Genomic DNA, 17,727 nt, shown 5'->3' on the forward strand with positions numbered 1-17,727 from the left:
GTTCTCAAGAGCGATGCCCACGTCCACGGCTATTCCAATTTATTCCCACAACCACCTTGCTGGGTAAGTCGGGCTAAGAAATTGTGAGCGCGCCAAGGTCAGAGCTGAGCAGGTATTGGAAGCCATCCTTCCAATCTGCCAGCCATACCCGTTTCTCTCTTTTTGGCGCAGCCTTATTTTGCACATCTTCCCCATGGCAGGAACACTCCTCCCACCCACAAAAATTCTCTTGCGCCCCTCTGCTTCTGAATCCAAGGGGCTGGGGCTCCGTCTGTTTCCACCTCACTTCTGACTGACCAGCGCCCTCCTGCCCTGTCCAAGGTCGCTGGACAGCTTCAGCCGTGTCCTGGGGAACAGACTCCCCGTCCGTCCACCTCTCTCGCCTGGTACTCTGCCTGGATGCAGCGCCCGCCCGTCGCTCGCGATTGGACGGCGCCTGGGAGATGCTGCAAAGAGGGAGGAGAGAGAAGCGAGCCAAGAAATACGATTGCAGAGGAGGAGAACCCGAGAGGAGGCAAGCACCCGGGTAGGGCAGGGAGCGAGCCCCTGGCACTGCGGCAGAGGTCGTGAAAAGGGCAGGCAGGGGCAGCGTGGCGGCGAGGGCACCGGGCCCAGGGCAAACCCCAGCATGACAGGTGGGTGTCTACTGGCCCTGCGCCCCTCGCTTCGCCTTTGCCCCACTTTGCCTGCGCCCAGCCCAGTTCTGCATGCAGCCGCAGCCCCTCCGGAGAGGGAGCTGTGGGAATTCGAAGAACGCGGGGAGGGGAGAAGCAACACACGCGGGTTGTGCATGTGTGAGTGCGCGCAACGCACACGCCAAATGTCGAGGCGCCTGAACCGTGTCTTCGTCGTGTAAGGTCGGAGGAAGGATGGCAATGCTGTTCGGGAAAGGCTGGGGTGGGGGGAGCTGTTCCAGTGCCATTTCTAAGAGGTGCCAGAAGGAATAGCTTGGCAAGGAAGGTGGGGAAAGGGAACTGACGTGCCTGCGCAAAGCGCTCTCTCAAAACATACCATCCACCACCAACCTCCGAGCCTGGAAGAAAAGCGGGGGAAATCAGCCGACTTCACTGAAAACTCAGTTTCCCCCCCAGAGGCAGGCACCACCATCACACCCTGATTACTGACCACAGGAGAGCAAAGCTTAATTCCCCAGCCCTGGGACTTCTTTTTAGCTGCTATCAAAGGCGTGGGATTTAAATAAAGGGGAATGCATGCCTCTGAGAATGTACAGAGTGCCTGCCCAGGTTTATCATGCACACCAAACAATGAAGGACTCACAAGGCTTTTATGTCAGAGTATCAGGCTTCTGGCTATCCAAGCACCCCTGTTTTGAGAAGTTAGCAGGAGGGGAAATGCACTGTTTATTTGCGCAGGGGAAGTTCTGCGACCAGCAGGCCCCAGATCCTAATCCTTGCCCTGGTCAGCTTCAGAAAGGAAGCTCTCCTGGCAGAATACCTGTGTGGCTCCTGAGACAGACAGCACAGGGCACCTGATGGTCAGGAAGGGGGCAAGAGAAAACCAGGGCGGAAAAACAAAACCGTAAACAGGACCCTCTGTCTTGAACAGCCCTTGAAACATTTGTTAGCTCCAGAGAGGCCAGATCAATGTATTCACAGCCATTTAAGAGAACCATTAGCTAGCCCATAATACACCTTAGCCTTCGAAGGCACAGCATCCTTGGAGGCTGCTATGCATATTTCAGAGGGGCTTACTTCGAAGTAAGTGTGGATAGGATTCAGAGATAGCATTGGTCAACTGATTGAAGACTGGTAAAAATAAGTATTCTCCCCTTCCCACTCTTCCAGTAGATAAGTGAACTGGGGATTTTAATACACATTATTGACCATGATTACAGAATTTTGGGGTGGTAGTTATTCCAGATTAATTATTACAAGAGTCTTGGCTATGGCACCAGGGTGGCAAAAGCGTGATTTCAAACCGTGGTGTTATCCCTCGTGTTTTCAATGCATGCTTGAAACCTGCCTATTTCAACAATGGAGCATAGCGGTGGTATTTATTCCACGTTAACTGGCACCAGTTGCTTTTGGTGTGTGGTTTACGCCCTTGCCCCAAGAAAATCCTAATCCCTTTCCAAATATGCGAACGATATAATCTGATGCCCATCTACCTGGAGGACAGGTGTGACAGAGAGAAACCAATTTACTAAAAGCAGCTGGAAGTATCACTAATTTGCCACTAGTGGGCAGTGTCTGCAAGAAACTGGACCTTACTGATCGCTGCTTTGATCCACAAAATTCATGAGCTCCTCAAACATCTATTTCAATGCTTTTATCTCAGTCCTCCATATGTAGAAGCAGGCAGGGCTTCAGCCCAGGGGTTATATCATATATAAAATTATAATTAAATGCATTTGGCTTTTTCATTATCTGTGGCTTCTTTTAGTGGGTGGGATGTTTTAATCCTCCTTTAAAAAAAATATGAACGCTGCTTAGATTTTTCTGTGCTTCGTTTTACATAGGTTTTAAGAGCATCTTATTTACTTGTTTATTATTGTAAGTCGCTTTTGGGCTGCATCTGCAAGAAAAACAACTAAGAAATGTAACAAATAATAATCAGTACACTATGCACTGCCTGCAACCTTCCTGGATGTCATGATTTTGTTCTTTTCACAATGTCTGTGACACTGCCATCACCCAAATTTATTCATTTATTTCATAAAATTTATGCATCCCTTGAAAAAAATTATGCACTTCTTGAATGCCGAATTCATGTGGATAGAGGCTCAGATTTGACTAGGACAGGATCACTGTTTCAACAGTTTATTTGTACAGTATATATTTTGGTAATGTTTTATATATATATATATATATATATATATATATATATATATAATTTTTTTCCTCAATAATTTATTTAATTTATTATCTACTTATTTAACAAATATACAGATTCATTACAAATGTAACATAGCTACATATAAAATCTCATTGCAATATAAAATTATGTTTTCCATATTGGTAATTTAATAATAACACCATAAGCTCATGACTGATAATCACATTCGCATAAAATTAGGCTAGTCATTGAGAAGTAATTCTAATATGATATTATTATTATTATAATTTATTAAATCTGTTCTCTTGCCCAGGGCAACCCAAAGTGATTTCCAACCAAACAAGTAAGCAGACAATAAACCCCGCATAGATACATTCAAACCAGAGATATACTTAAAAAAAAATCCCACCTGTTCCTAAAAGGCAATAGATGGTTTAATTAGCAAAAGGCCTGGGAGAAGAGGAATATGTTTGCCTGGTGCCTAAATATATGTAGTGAAGACGCCAGGCGAGCCTTCCTGGGGAAAGCATTTGACAAATGAGGAGCCACATCAGAGAAGGCCCCGTTCTTATGTGGCCCCCCCTCTGGACCTCTTGAGGAGGCGGCACAGAAATAAGGGCCTCATATGGTGACCACAGGGTCTGGGTTGGTTCATATGGGCAGAGACGTCCTTGAAATATTGTGGTCCTGAGCCATTTAAGGTTTTATAGGTCAGAAACAGTACAGCGCTACCAGTTCTCAAACTTAATCCATTCTAGAAGTCCGTTCCAAAACCAAAGTGTGCTTTCCTATAGAAAGTAATGCAAAATGATCGGTTCCAGACTTTTAAAAGCAACCCCTAAAACAGCAATTTAACATGAATTTTACTATCTAACAAGACCATTGATCCATAAAATGAAAGCAATAAACAATGTACTGCAGTCACACAATCAATCAATCAATCAGTAGCTGAACTGGGTCCCACACAGTCACAAAAAAGCCGCAAAAATAAAAACGCAAAATAAATAGCAAAAACAGACAGACCTCATCGTAACACTCAAATCGGAAGTGTAACACCCAAAACAGAGCATGTTTGGCTTCCGAAAAAGGTTCACAAACCGGAACACTTACTTCCGGGTTTGCAGTGTTTGGGTTCCAAGTTGTTTGCGTACCAAGGCATTTGAGAACCAAGGGACCACTGTATGTTGATTTGGGACAGGACAGTGGCATAGCGTGGGGGGTGCAGGGGGGGCCGGCCGCACTGGCCGCAACATCTGGGGGTTAGGGTTAGGGGGCGCAAATCCACGGGTTAGGGGGCACAAATTACTTGCCTTGTCCCGGGTGCTGACAACCCACGCTACGCCACTGGGACAGGAAACTAACTGGCAGCCAGGATCAGAGTAATATGCTCAAAACATCTTGCTCTGAACTCTGCACCAACCAGTTTCCAAACCGTCTTCAGAGGCAGAAAGAGGAATGAAAAACATACCACAATTGTGTGTTCCTCTTTCGCTTCACTTTATATTCTCTAAAGAGCTCCCATTCTTGTCCTAAACTATTAGTTTGATACTCCCCTCATTTCACTGACACAGCACAACTTATTCTGTTCAATGGTCTCATAAACTATTTCCTAAATTGATGAGTTTCCTTTTGCTTCTGATAATTCACATATATAATGCATGCTGCTGTGGTCATATTATCCAGTAATTTCTATTTTGGGGGATTGAATCTTTGAGATATATTTGTAAATGTGCATTTTTTTAAAAAATCAAGGGATATTTCAAACAGATTGATATTGATATCAGCTGCGTAGCGATATTAAAAGGCCATAAAACTGTTGGCTCCATCATCTCATCCTCAAGACCTGTTGTAATTTACTTGTCAAACAGCATCTCCTCTTACAGACTCTTGACAGGCTCCGCCTTTCATACAGAAGAACATGCAAGTAGATGAGCCTACTTAAAACCAGCTCATATGCTCACAAATTCCGCCTTTCACTAATTTTGGCATGTTTTATATAAAACATTCCTCTCCAATTGGCACAGGTTAATGTGCCTATAATGGAACACGGGTGGCGCTGTGGGTTAAACCACAGAGCCTAGGACTTGCCGATCAGAAGGTCGGTGGTTCAAATTCCTGCGATGGGGTGAGCTCCCGTTGCTCAGTCCCTGCTCCTGCCCACCTAGCAGTTTGAAAGCACGTCAAAGTGCAGGTAGATAAATAGGTACCGCTCCAGCGGGAAGGTAAACGCCGTTTCCCTGCGCTGCTCTGGTTCGCCAGAGGTAGCTTGGTCATGCTGGTCACATGACCTGGAAGCTGTACGCCGGCTCCCTCAGCCAATAAAGCAAGATGACCGCCGCAACCCCAGAGTCAGTCACGACTGGACCTGAATGGTCAGGGGTCCCTTTACCTTTACTAATGTGCCTAGGTGGATGCACGCAAAAATAATTAGCAAAGCTCTACCTTAACATTGCATCCCGCCCCCCCTTGACACTGCCTGTGCATTTTTCAAGTGCCCCTCTCCAGCCATGAGGTCTAGAAACCTGTTTACAGTGGTCCCTTGGTTCTCAAACGCTTTGGTACTCAAACAACTTGGAACCCAAATACTGCAAACCCGGAAGTAAGGGTTCTGGTTTGCGAACCTTTTTCAGAAGCAAAATGTGCTCCACTTGAATGTTAGGCTTCTGATTTGAGTGTTACAATGAGGTCTGTCTGTTTTTGCGGCTCTTTTTCTTTTGTGACTGTGAGGAACCCAGTTCAGCTACTGATTGATTGATTGATTGATTGATTGTGTGACTGCAGTACATTGCTTACTGCTTTCATTTTACGGATCAATGGTCTCCTTAGATAGTAAAATTCATGTTAACTTGCTGCTTTAGGGGTTGTTTTTAAAAGTCTGGAACGGATTAATCCATTTTGCATTACCTCCTATGGGAAAGCATGCCTTGGTTTTGGAACGCTTTGGTTTTGGAACAGACTTTGGGAACGGACTAAGTTTGAGAACCAAGGTACCGCTGTATATTAAAAGCAACACACCCAAGGCAAAGTATTCGGTATTGGAGGGCGAGTGTGGTGCGGTGTTGTAGAATGCTGCGCTTGGATGTCAGAAATCTGAAATAAAATCTCTTGCCATGATTGAAACACGCCCAACAACTGTGAGCGAAAAGCTTGGGTTTCCTAGCCAAACCCACCTTATTGTTTTGTTTTTACAAATGTCATGTAGTGCCTGTTGTCTTAGGAAATCATAGAATCACAGAATCCTAGAGTTGGAAGAGACCTCAAGGGCCATCGAGTCCAACCCCCTGCCAAGCAGGAAACACCATCAGAGCACTCCTGACATATGGTTGTCAAGCCTCTGCTGAAAGACCTCCAAAGTAGGAGACTCCACCACACTCCTTGGCAGCAAATTCCACTGTCAAACAGCTCTTACTGTCAGGAAGTTCTTCCTAATGTTTAGGTGGAATCTTCTTTCTTGTAGTTTGGATCCATTGCTCCGTGTCCGCTTCTCTGGAGCAGCAGAAAACAACCTTTCTCCCTCCTCTAGGTGACATCCTTTTATATATTTGAACATGGCTATCATATCAGCCCTTAACCTCCTCTTCTCCAGGCTAAACATGCCCAGCTCCCTTAGCCGTTCCTCATAAGGCATCGTTTCCAGGCCTTTGACCATTTTGGTTGCCCTCCTCTGGACACGTTCCAGTTTGTCAGTGTCCTTCTTGAACTGTGGTGCCCAGAACTGGACACAGTACTCCAGGTGAGGTCTGACCAGAGCAGAATACAGTGGCACTACAATACAATACAATGGCTCGCCTCATCTTCCTGACTTGACCCCTTCTGTTCCCCAGATGATAACTTGTCAGCCATCAGCGGGATGGAGGTGGACGACCGCATCTCCTACCTGGAACAGCGGTTGCAGCTGCAGGAAGATGAGATCCAGGTGCTGAAGGCTGCTCTGGCTGATGTCCTGCGGCGTCTCAGCACCTGCGAGGAGAATGGGCTCAGCCTGCAGAAAAAGGGACCCAGCAAAGGTATCAGGGTGTTGGTGGGGAGGTGCTGGGTACAGGTGTCTGTCCGTCCGTCCGTCCGTCCTGCAACTCCCTTGTCTGCTATGGCCAGCTATGCCCTTTAGCCAGAGTTGTCTGGGTCCTTGACATCATCATCATCATCATCACAATAATAATAATAATTTATTATTTATACCCCGCCCATCTGGCTGGGTTTCCCCAGCCACTCTGGGCGGCTTCCAACCGAATATTAAAAACAATACAACATCAGACATTAAAAACTTCGCTAAACAGGGCCGCCTTCAATTGTCTTTTAAAAGTAAAATAGTTGTTTATTGCCTTGTCATCTGATGGGAGGGCGTTCTACAGGGTGGGCGCCACCACCGAGAAGGCCCTCTGCCTGGTTCCCTGTAACCTCATTTCTCGCAGCGAGGGAACCGCCAGAAGGCCCTCGGCGCTGGACCTCAGTGTCCGGGCAGAACGATGGGGTTGGAGACGCTCCTTCAGGTATACAGGACTGAGGCCGTTTAGGGCTTGAAAGGTCAGCACCAGCACTTTGAATTGTGCTCGGAAACGTACTGGGAGCCAATGCAGATCTCTCAGGACCGGTGTTATGTGGTCTCAGGGGCTGCTCCCAGTCACCAGTCTAGCTGCCGCATTCTGGATTAGTTGTAGTTTCCAGTAGCCCCACGTAGAGCGCATTGCAGTAGTCCAAGCGGGAGATAACTAGAGCATGCACCACTTTGGCGAGACAGTCTGCGGGCAGGGAAGGTCTCATCCTGCGTACCAGATGGAGCTGGTAGACAGCCGCCCTGGACACAGAATTGACCTGCGCCTCCATGGACAGCTGTGAGTCCAAAATGACTCCCAGGCTGCGCACCTGGTCCTTCAGGGGCACAGTTGCCCCATTCAGGACCAGGGAGTCCTCCACACCAGCCCGCCCCCTGTCCCCCAAAAACAGTACTTCTGTCTTGTCAGGATTCAACCTCAACCTGTTAGCTGCCATCCATCCTCCAACCGCCTCCAGACACTCACACAGGACCTTCACCACCTTCACTGGTTCTGATTTAAAAGAGAGGTAGAGCACTTAACCAAACTGGGACATAATATTAATTCTTTTTTTTTTTTTAAACCCTCTTCTTGTTGCTTATTAAAACTGAACGTGCTGTTTTTCAGCCCAAAAGCCTAGAAATCAGCAAGCAACAGTGCAGTAGTACCTTGGTTGTCAAACTTAATGCGTTCTGGAAGTCTGTTCAACTCCCGAAACTGTTTGAAAACCAAGGCACGGCTTCCAACTGGCTGCAGGCGCTTCCTGCACTCAAGCAAAAGCCGCGCCGGACGTTCGTTCCGAAAAACGTTCGGAAAAACGTTAATTCCGGGTTTGCGGCATTTGGGAGCTGATTTGTTCAGGAGCCAATGCGTTTGACAACCAAGGTACCACTGTACTGCAATAGAATACGTAATTCGTTTTAGGGGGAGGAGCAGTAAACCAAATACTGCCCCCTCCAATAAACTAAATAAAAAGTAATTTAATTTGCTGTTTATGGTTTATTTTTATTTTTGTGAATACATGAGTGACTGAAGGCTGCTAACATGGGAGATAAATCTATCGAATATGGCGAATGAAGAATCCCATTGTGAAGGCCTGTCAAAACAAAACTGTCTCCCACTGACAGGAAAGGAGCTGGGTGGGTCCCCTGGGGAAGCGAGTTCGAGAGTCTGGCTGCCACGACTACAAAGGCCTTCCCCCCCCCCCACCTTCCTTCAGACAACAGCAGCGTCTGGTGCTACGCTCTGGTTCACCTAAATTTAGGTGGTGTCAGGTTCGCTATTGTACGCATCCATTATTTCTCGTGGGCAGTATATATTTTGGAATCTCTGTCCATAGCAAGTTGGATATTTACTACAAGCAAGGTTCCCCCCCCCCTTCATTTCTGTGAGCAAGCTTTGGTTATTGGCTGCAAAAAGAAAGTTAATTTCTTGATACGGACACTTTTGTGTCTGACAATAAGTGGGTGCAATGACCGTTAAGAATTAACGCTCTGTATAATCCAACACAAGGGACGAGGGTGGCGCTGTGGGTTAAACCACAGAGCCTAGGACTTGCCGATCAGAAGGTCGGTGGTTTGAATCCCCGTGACGGGGCGAGCTCCCGTTGCTCGGTCCCTGCTCCTGCCAACCTAGCAGATCGAAAGCACATTGCAGGGGCTTGGACTAGATGATGATAATAATAATAATAATAATAATAATAATAATAATAATAATAATAATTTTCTATCCCACCCTCCCCAGCCAAAGACGGGCTCAGAGCGGCTAACAACAATAAACATAACACAGCATTCTAAAATCAATTCATTCTAAAATCAATCCAAATCAAATTAATGGCAACCATTGGGCTAGAGTTCTGTGAGGATTACCAAAGGAGAGGGTCAGATTGTGCCTTGGCCAAAGGCCTGGTGGAACAGCTCTATCTTGCAGGCCCTGCGGAAAGATGTCAAGTCCCGCAGGACCCTAGTCTCTTGTGACAGAGCGTTCCACCAGATCGGGGCCACTGCCGAAAAGGCCCTGGCTCTGGTCGAGGCCAGTCTAATTTCCCTGGGGCCTGGGATCCTCAGGGTGTTATTATTTGCAGACCTTAAGGTCCTCCGTGGGGCATACCAGGAGAGGCGGTCCCGTAGGTATGAGGATCCTAGGCTGTATAGGGCTTCAAAGGTTAGAACCAGCACCTTGAACCAGACCCTGTACTCCACCGGGAGCCAGTGCAGTTGGTAAAGCACTGGATGAATATGATCCCACAGCAAGGACCCCGTAAGGAGTCTCGCCGTGGCATTCTGCACCCGCTGGAGTTTCTGGGTCATGACTCTCTGGGCACCCTACACTCTGTGATTGTGTAAGCTACAATTAGAATCATAGAGTTGGAAGAGACCCCAAGGGCCATCGAGTCCAACCCCCTGCCAAGCAGGAAACACCATCAGAGCACTCCTGACATATGAATGTCAAGCCTCTGCTTAAAGATCTCCAAAGTAGGAGACTCCACCACACTCCTTGGCAGCAAATTCCACTGTCAAACAGCTCTTACTGTCAGGAGGTTCTTCCTAATGTTTAAGTGGAATCTTCTTTCTTGTAGTTTGGATCCATTGCTCCGTGTCCGCTTCTCCGGAGCAGCAGAAAACAACCTTTCTCCCTCCTCTATGTGACATCCTTTTATATATTTGAACATGGCTATCATATCACCCCTTAACCTCCTCTTCTTCAGGCTAAACATGCCCAGCTCCCTTAGCCGTCCCTCATAAGGCATCGTTTCCAGGCCTTGGACCATTTTGGTTGCCCTCCTCTGGACACGTTCCAGTTTGTCAGTGTCCTTCTTGAACTGTGGTGCCCAGAACTGGACACAGTACTCCAGGTGAGGTCTGACCAGAGCAGAATACAGTGGCACTATTACTTCCCTTGATCTAGATACTATACTCCTATTGATGCAGCCCAGAATTGCATTGGCTTTTTTAGCTGCCGCGTCACACTGTTGGCTCATGTCAAGTTTGTGGTCAACCAAGACTCCTAGATCCTTTTCACATGTACTGCTCTCAAGCCAGGTGTCCCCCATCTTGTATTTGTGCCTCTCATTTTTTTTTGCCCAAGTGCAATACTTTACATTTCTTCCTGTTAAAATTCATCTTGTTTGTTTTGGCCCAGTTCTCTAATCTGTCAAGGTCGTTTTGAAGTGTGATCCTGTCCTCTGGGGTGTTATTCTGTGATTCTGCGATTGTGGCCCCGTCTGGAATTAACACATTGTCTCCCTTGCAGTTTACCAGCTGCTGAGGGGTCTGCCTTCCAGGCCTGGCTTGAGCAATGGGATCATCCCCCAGAGGAGGGGCTACTCGACCTCCCCTTCGTCCCCCAAGAGAGAGCTGCTTCCTGGGAAAAGGTGAGGGGTCCCAAGAGCGCCTTGAACAATGGCCTCATATTCCTCTCTCCTCCTCCTCCTGCTGCTGCTAAATCTCCTTATCACAATTATTTAACTGGGGGAGGCTGCAGGATTACTCTGAAACATTTTGTATTGGCTGGCTGTGTTTAAAATGTATTTTTTTTTAGCATGGTTCATGACTAGAAGCCAACCTTGAGGGCCAGTTTGATCCAAAAAATGTAGGTGATGAACAGAAGAGAGGTGGAAAGGATATGTACACAAATCCAAATTTCAAATTCTGAAGTGATTGGTGGTTCTTCTAAAGCTCAGTTTTTAGGAGCACTTTAAATAGTTCTACAAATATTTACCTGCAGTAAGGGAAAACCCCTCATTTTTTCCAATTTGAAGAGATATTCAACAACCAGGGGAGATTAGAAGAGGCTTGAATGAGGCACTGCAAAGCCCCAGAACGCGGATAAATTTTTCCACTGGGCAGGTTGGCTTCTTGTCAAAACTGGCTGTAACTTTCCTCGTTTCCCTTTCTCTCTCTGCAGAGAGGGAAGGCTTAGATGCTTTTGTTTTCATTTGGCACGAATGAGAATTTAGTTTCCTCTCCCCCTTTTTTGAAAGGCCTGATTGGGATGGGCAGGGGTTGCTTTCAGAATATCCGCTGAGCTGAAAGATGATTAAGGTTGAATGGAGACTGGCAGGTGTATATAGAACAGCGCAAGAACAAAAATTAAAATGCTATCTTTAAGAATCTGCTTGAATGACTACCCTGTGGGGGGGGGCGCCATGTATTGAATCAGACCCAAGATCCATCGCCTTCTTGTTCCCGGTAGCTGTTAGTCAGCTGCTTAAAGGCAGGCTTCCAGTTTCTCTGAATACAGAGAGTCCAAAGATGGGTCCAATATGCCTTTGCGGGCAAATTCACTGCCAGTGAGCCACTGCCGTTCTGCATCCATCTTGTCTTTGAATAGGGGTTACAAGGACACAGCAGCCCAGGTCTTGCAAGGGGAGTCTCTTTGGCGCAAGGCCTCAACTCTTTCGAAAAGCCATCTTGCAGAGAAGCTGAAATATACTCAGAGAGTGGATTTCATGCTCTTTATTCAGCTCATAGCGGTGAGGAGGAATGGAAGTTCCCCCAGAACGTCTGCTTTGTATACATTATTTACACAATGGGCTCCATGTGATTGGCTAATTCCGGGATTCTCCTGTAGGCCAATCAGGTTGTGGATTCACTTCCACCTGGAGCTGGATTGGGTGGCTCCTGCGGACCAATCAGACTGCTGCATTCTGGATCCTATTGTTCTAGGACCAATCAGACTACTGCATTCTGGATCCTATTGTTCTAGGACCAATCAAACTGCTGCACTCTGAATCCTATTGATCTAGGACCAATCAGACTGCTGCATTCTGGATCCTATTGTTCTAGGACCAATCAGACTGCTGCATTCTGGATCCTATTGTTCTAGGACCAATCAGACTGCTGCATTTTGGATCCTATTCAACTCAGTACATAACAGAGGCAGTCTTGCAAAGTGCTTAGCTTTCCACGCAGCCGGCACTCGCTCCTCGCTCGCTTCTGCTAGGCCCGCATCACGCTGCTTTCCTTCCCTGCATCCCTCTTTCTCTTCGGCCGGCTCATCCTCCCACCTGCCTGCTCCTTGCCCTTGTCTGGCTATATTGCTGAGGCTCTGTCTCCCACAGCGGGCGAAGTTGGGCTTCTCCAGAGCGCCCAGTCTCACTCAAACGAGAGGGCATCAAGGACCAGAGGAGCCGCACCACTTCCTCCAGCAGCTCCTGCAGCGGGAAACGCGACGGGTACGTGTGAAAGCCAGACCCGCAAATCCATCCATGGAGGCTGCATGATCTTTATGACAATTTACACTGACATAACATAATGCTATGGGACATGTGTAGCGCTGTGGGTTAAACCACAGAGCCTAGGACTTGCCGATCAGAAGGTCGGCGGTTCGAATCCCTGCGACAGGGTGAGCTCTTGTTGCTCGGTCCCTGCTCCTGCCAACCTAGCAGTTCGAAAGCACGTCAAAGTGCAAGTAGATAAATAGGTACCACTCCAGCGGGAAGGTAAACAGTGTTTCCGTGCGCTGCTCTGGTTTGCCAGAAGCGGTTTAGTCATGCTGGCCACATGACCCAGAAGCTGTATGCCGGCTCCCTCGGCCAGTAAAGCGAGATGAGCATCGCAACCCCAGACTTGGCCACGACTGGACCTAATGGTCAGGGGTCCCTTTACCTTTAACATAATGCTATTCTAGGCAGGAAAATAAGCTCCTCTCTCGCAGCTCTGCTTCAGCAAAGCTCATTTGACTTGCGCAAGCCCAAGCCGCGGAGTTTATTTGCTAGGGACGCGCCTTCGCTTCTAGCAGCTCAGGTTCTGCAAGACCCGTTGAATCGGCTTCGCGGAGCAGCTGAGGTCTTGCAAAGTGCGCCTTGCTTCGCCTACCTAAACCACCCTCGGGAGCGTAAACCGGAAGCAAAACGCGCCAGCAGAAAGGCGGAGAGTTACGAGATCGGATTTCAAAGCCCGAGCAGGGAGGAAGCGATGCCTCCCTCCCCAAAACCGGATATCTCCTTCTTGAGCCGCGCAGCAACTTTTCTCCGTCCCTGCCATACCGGGTGGGGAGTTTCCTCCCCTCCCTGTCACTCTTAAAGCCACAAGTGCCCTACCAGCGCGTCTACACGCGCACAGCAGGATTCACACGTGCACGGCCATCACGCATCTTAAGCCATCCCTCGGAGCGGAACGGCTCTAGTTGAGCCGGGGCGAAACGGCGGCTGCTTCTCGCTTGCGCTCCGTGGGAAAAACGTCCGGTTTTTTCCCAGGCGTCTGAAACAGCGCGGCCCTTCTCGCCGCCGCCTCCTCCAGCGCCGGTCACCAGCACGTAGAGGGTTAAGGAAAGGCCCCGGCCCGGGGGAGGGAAAGTGAAAGCCAGGAAGGAGGGGAAAGTTGGAAAGTTTCCCGCCGGGGCCCCATTGCTCCGCCGCATCCCCCGGGACGCGCCTTGCAGTGAGTTGCCTTGCAGTTCCAGCTCCCGGCGGGCGGGGCAAAAAGCAGCCCGGGCAGGAATCCTCCCCATCGCTGCTCGGAAGAAGCCTCCCTCTCCGCCCCGGAATATCAAATATAAAGAGCAGGAGCCCCTTTTCCCCAGCCTAAGAGCAAAGCCAGGGGCATCCACCATGAAGAAGGCGGCAGGGAGCCTCAGCCCCAGGTAAGGCGGCGTTTGCGCTGATGGAGGGGCCGCTTTGGGCCTTATTTCTTCTCCAGCCCCTATTTTCAACGCCAGGTGGATCATGCAGAAGAAGAGTGCCTCTGAGCACGTGCAGAGTGCATTAAGCGCTGACTCTTTAGGCCTTTTTCGTTTTAAACGGGCATGGGGGGAGCAATGCGTTTGGCTGATCTGCTTTGCCATCTTCTTTCCGGGTGGGGCACCTCGAATAAGGTTGCTAAGTTTGGATATGAGTTTCTCTATGTTGAAGTGGGGGGGGGGGCAGGGAAGGGAGTTACCCAGAGTGCAGATGTTCCTTAAAACAGGTGACTTGGTTTGCTGGCGTTGCCCAGGCTTTACATGCAAGGAAACATGAAACAGCAGAACTTTGGAGTTGGAAGGGACCCTCAAGGGTCATCCAGCCCAACCCCCTGCAATGTAGGAATCAAAGGATGGGGAGCACGCAGGATGGCAGGTGACCAGCTGTTTTCAAAAGTACTATATGAAGAATACCTTTTGGGTTTTCTTCACCCCTTCAGCCCCCGCCATTGCAAAATGGTTTGGCCCAGTCCTGGAGGGTGCAGCCTGCAAGCAGCAGAGCAAGGGTAGGCAAAGTAAGGCCCGTGGGTCGGATCCGGCCCAATTGCTTTCTAAATCTGGCCCACGGACAGTCCGGGAATCAGTGTGTTTTTACATGAGTAGAATGTCTGCTTTTATTTAAAATGCATCTCTGGGTTATTTGTGGGGCATAGGAATTCGTTCATTTCCCCCCAAAAAGATATCGTCCGGCCCCCCACAAGGTCTGAGGGACAGTGGACCGCCCCCCTGCTGAAAAAGTTTGCTGACCCCTGAAGCAGAGGTTGGGATGCTCCAAGCCAATTGGATGTTGTTGTTGTTTAGTCGTTTAGTCGTGTCCGCCTCTTCATGACCCCCTGGACCAGAGCACGCCAGGCACTCCTGTCTTCCACTGCCTCCCGCAGTTTGGTCAAACTCATGCTGGTAGCTTCGAGAACACTGTCCCAGCCAGTGTGGTGTAGTGGTTAAGAGCGGTGGACTCGTAATCTGGGGAACCGGGTTCGCGTCCCCGCTCCTCCACATGCAGCTGCTGGGTGACCTTGGGCCAGTCACACTTCTCTGAAGTCTCTCAGCCCCACTCACCTCACGGAGTGTTTGTTGTGGGGGAGGAAGGGAAAGGAGAATGTTAGCCGCTTTGAGACTCCTTAAAGGGAGTGAAAGGCGGGATATCAAATCCAAACTCTTCTTCTTCTTCTTCTTCTTCACCATCTCGTCCTCTGTCGTCCCCTTCTCCTTGTGCCCTCCATCTTTCCCAACATCAGGGTCTTTTCCAGGGAGTCTTCTCTTCTCCTGAGGTGGCCAAAGTCTTGGAGCCTCAGCTTCACGATCTGTCCTTCCAGTGAGCACTCAGGGCTGATTTCCTTCAGAATGGAGAGGTTTGATCTTCTTGCAGTCCATGGGACTCTCAAGAGTCTCCTCCAGCACCAGAATTCAAAAGCATCCATTCTTCGGCGATCAGCCTTCTTTATGGCCCAGCTCTCACTTCCACACATCACTACTGGGAAAACCAGAGCTTGAACTATACGGGCCTTTGATGGCAAGGTGATGCCTCTGCTTTTTAGGAAGATACGGGGCTATTATTTCACCTGCAGTCCCATTTTACTGCCTCGAACTTGCCTATGGCCACCTGTTCGGTTTCCCCCAAGGGGAGGGGGGGCTCAATCTGAGGCCTCTCCTGCCCCCAATCCTCCTTGCTCCACAGCCTCAGGAAAATAGAGCCCAATGGAGGCGCCCTGGGCTGTCCTATAGCCTGTTCCTTGGTGCAGACAAGGGGGTCTTGCAGTGGTGCCCTGGAGGGAGGGAGTGGGAGAGGAGGCCATTGCCTTGGCTGATGCAAGATCCTAGCAGGATCCCCCCAGAGAGAGAGAGAGAGAACAAACAGGGAGGAGGCGTGGCAGCAGAATCCCCTGGGCAGGGCATGGAAAAGGGTGGGGAACGCCCTGCCAACTGTTACTCTAGATGGAGGGAGATAAAAGAGCCTCGGAAGACTGGCAGGGAGGTCGCCCCGCCCTTCTCCAAAAGAGAGAGAGGAAGGGAGTTAGTTAACTCCTTGGTCGCTGAGCGGTGGGGGAGAGGCTGGTGGTTTAAATGTTTCTCGGAACAAAATCAAGCGTAAAGTGCGTTCTGGGGTCCCCAGGGCAGCCTCTTCGGCAGAGATGCTGAGAACGAACCTGGCACTCATTGGTTGGAAAACTAGAAGGCGGGAGCAAGTTAACTTGATGCTAATCAACTGGCTAGAGGGATGCAGGTGGCGCTGTGGGTTAAACCACAGAGCCTAGGACTTGCTGATCTGCGGTTCGAATCCCCATGACAGGGTGAGCTCCCGTTGCTCGGTCCCTGCTCCTGCCAACCTAGCAGTTAAAAAGCACGTCAAAGTACAAGTAGATAAATAGGTACTGCTCCGGTGGGAAGGTAAACGGCGTTTCTGTGCGCTGCTCTGGTTTCTCCAGAAGCAGCTTAGTCATGCTGGCCACATGACCTGGAAGCTGTACACCGCCTCCCTTGGCAATAAAGCGAAATGAGCACCGCAACCCCAGAGTCGGTCATGACTGGACCTAATGGTCAGGGGTCCCTTTACCTTTAATCAACTGGCTAGTATTTAGTTTGCAGAGGTTTTACTGGTGGGCATTATGAGCACCAAAAAAAAAAAAAAGGCTTGGAAAGAAAGAGAGGTGGATCGTAGAGTTGGAAGGGACCCCTGGGGTAATAATAATAATAATAATAATAATAATAATAAGAAGAAGAAGAAGAAGAAGAAGAAGAAGTAGTAGTAGTAGTAATTTATTTGTACCCCGCCCATCTGGCTGGTTTTCCCCAGCCACTCTGGGCGACTTCCAACAAATATCACACTAAAATGTCACACATTAAAAACTTCCCTTCAGATGTCTTCTGAATGTCAGGTAGTTGTTTTTCTCTTTGACATCTGGTGGGAGGGCGTTCCACAGGGCGGGCGCCACCACCAAGAAGGCCCTCTGCCTGGTTCCCTGTAACTTGGCTTCTCGCAGGGAGGGAGCTGCCAGAAGGCCTCAGAGCTGGACCTCAGTGTCCAGGCAGAACGATGGGGGTGGAGACGCTCCTTCAGGTATACTGGACCGAGGCCGTTTAGGGCTTTAAAGGTCCAGTCCAACCCCCTGCAATGCAGGAATATGCAGCTGCCCCGTTTGGGAATCAAACCTGCAACCTTTCCGTTATCAGCACCCTGCTCAACCCCAGAGTCGGCCACGACTGTACCTAATGGTCAGGGGTCCCTTTACCTTTTTTAATGTCCAGAGCTATTAAGAGTCTTCAGAGAATACGGCTCAGCCTATAAAACTTTGCCACCTGCAGTTTTGGAGTCTGGGCACTTTCTTGGCGGGTAATGCGCTTTTGCAAACTCCCCCACTCCCTATGCGTTCACAAGCCCGCGAACAGCATGACTGCAGAGGCCTGCTCTTCTTCTCTGATGCATTGGCAATGCTTGGCGTGGCTTGTCCTGCTGAAGCAAACATCTCTATCGGGCTTCAACTGGCTTCCCCTCTGGTCATGCCTCTCCTGCTATAGACTGATCTGCTTTGACGTCACGGAATGAGCAGCAACATTCTGCCTGCCGGGATGCGAGGATTTGTTTGACGCGGGTGCAGCCGCCGCCGCGAGGGGAGTACAAGCTCGGCAGAGGGGAGGTGGAAGAGCGAACCACACGCAGAATCCAAGGATAGCGGCGGGTGTATTTTGGCAGAAAGAGATGCGAGGGTCAGCTGAAAGC

General features: G+C 49.2%; 1 protein-coding gene across 5 annotated transcripts in view; it reads left to right on the plus strand.

The window, feature by feature from the left end:
- The window catches only part of EML2 (EMAP like 2), a 52,363-nt gene that overhangs the window by 1,403 nt on the left and 33,233 nt on the right, over positions 1-17,727 (plus strand). For 2 of the 5 annotated variants that reach the window (XM_082231039.1, XM_082231038.1), the window contains exons 2-4: positions 6,621-6,803; positions 10,581-10,701; positions 12,391-12,504. In XM_082231039.1, the coding sequence (XP_082087165.1) occupies positions 6,621-6,803; positions 10,581-10,701; positions 12,391-12,504 (418 nt within the window). Of the gene's footprint in view, positions 1-508; positions 636-6,620; positions 6,804-10,580; positions 10,702-12,390; positions 12,505-13,219; positions 13,914-17,727 lie in introns of those variants that run through there. The other 3 variants (XM_082231040.1, XM_082231041.1, XM_082231042.1) reach the window with 3 other exon arrangements.

Source organism: Podarcis vaucheri (assembly GCF_965113315.1).
Source record: "Podarcis vaucheri genome assembly, chromosome: 7".
NCBI lineage: Eukaryota > Metazoa > Chordata > Lepidosauria > Squamata > Lacertidae > Podarcis > Podarcis vaucheri.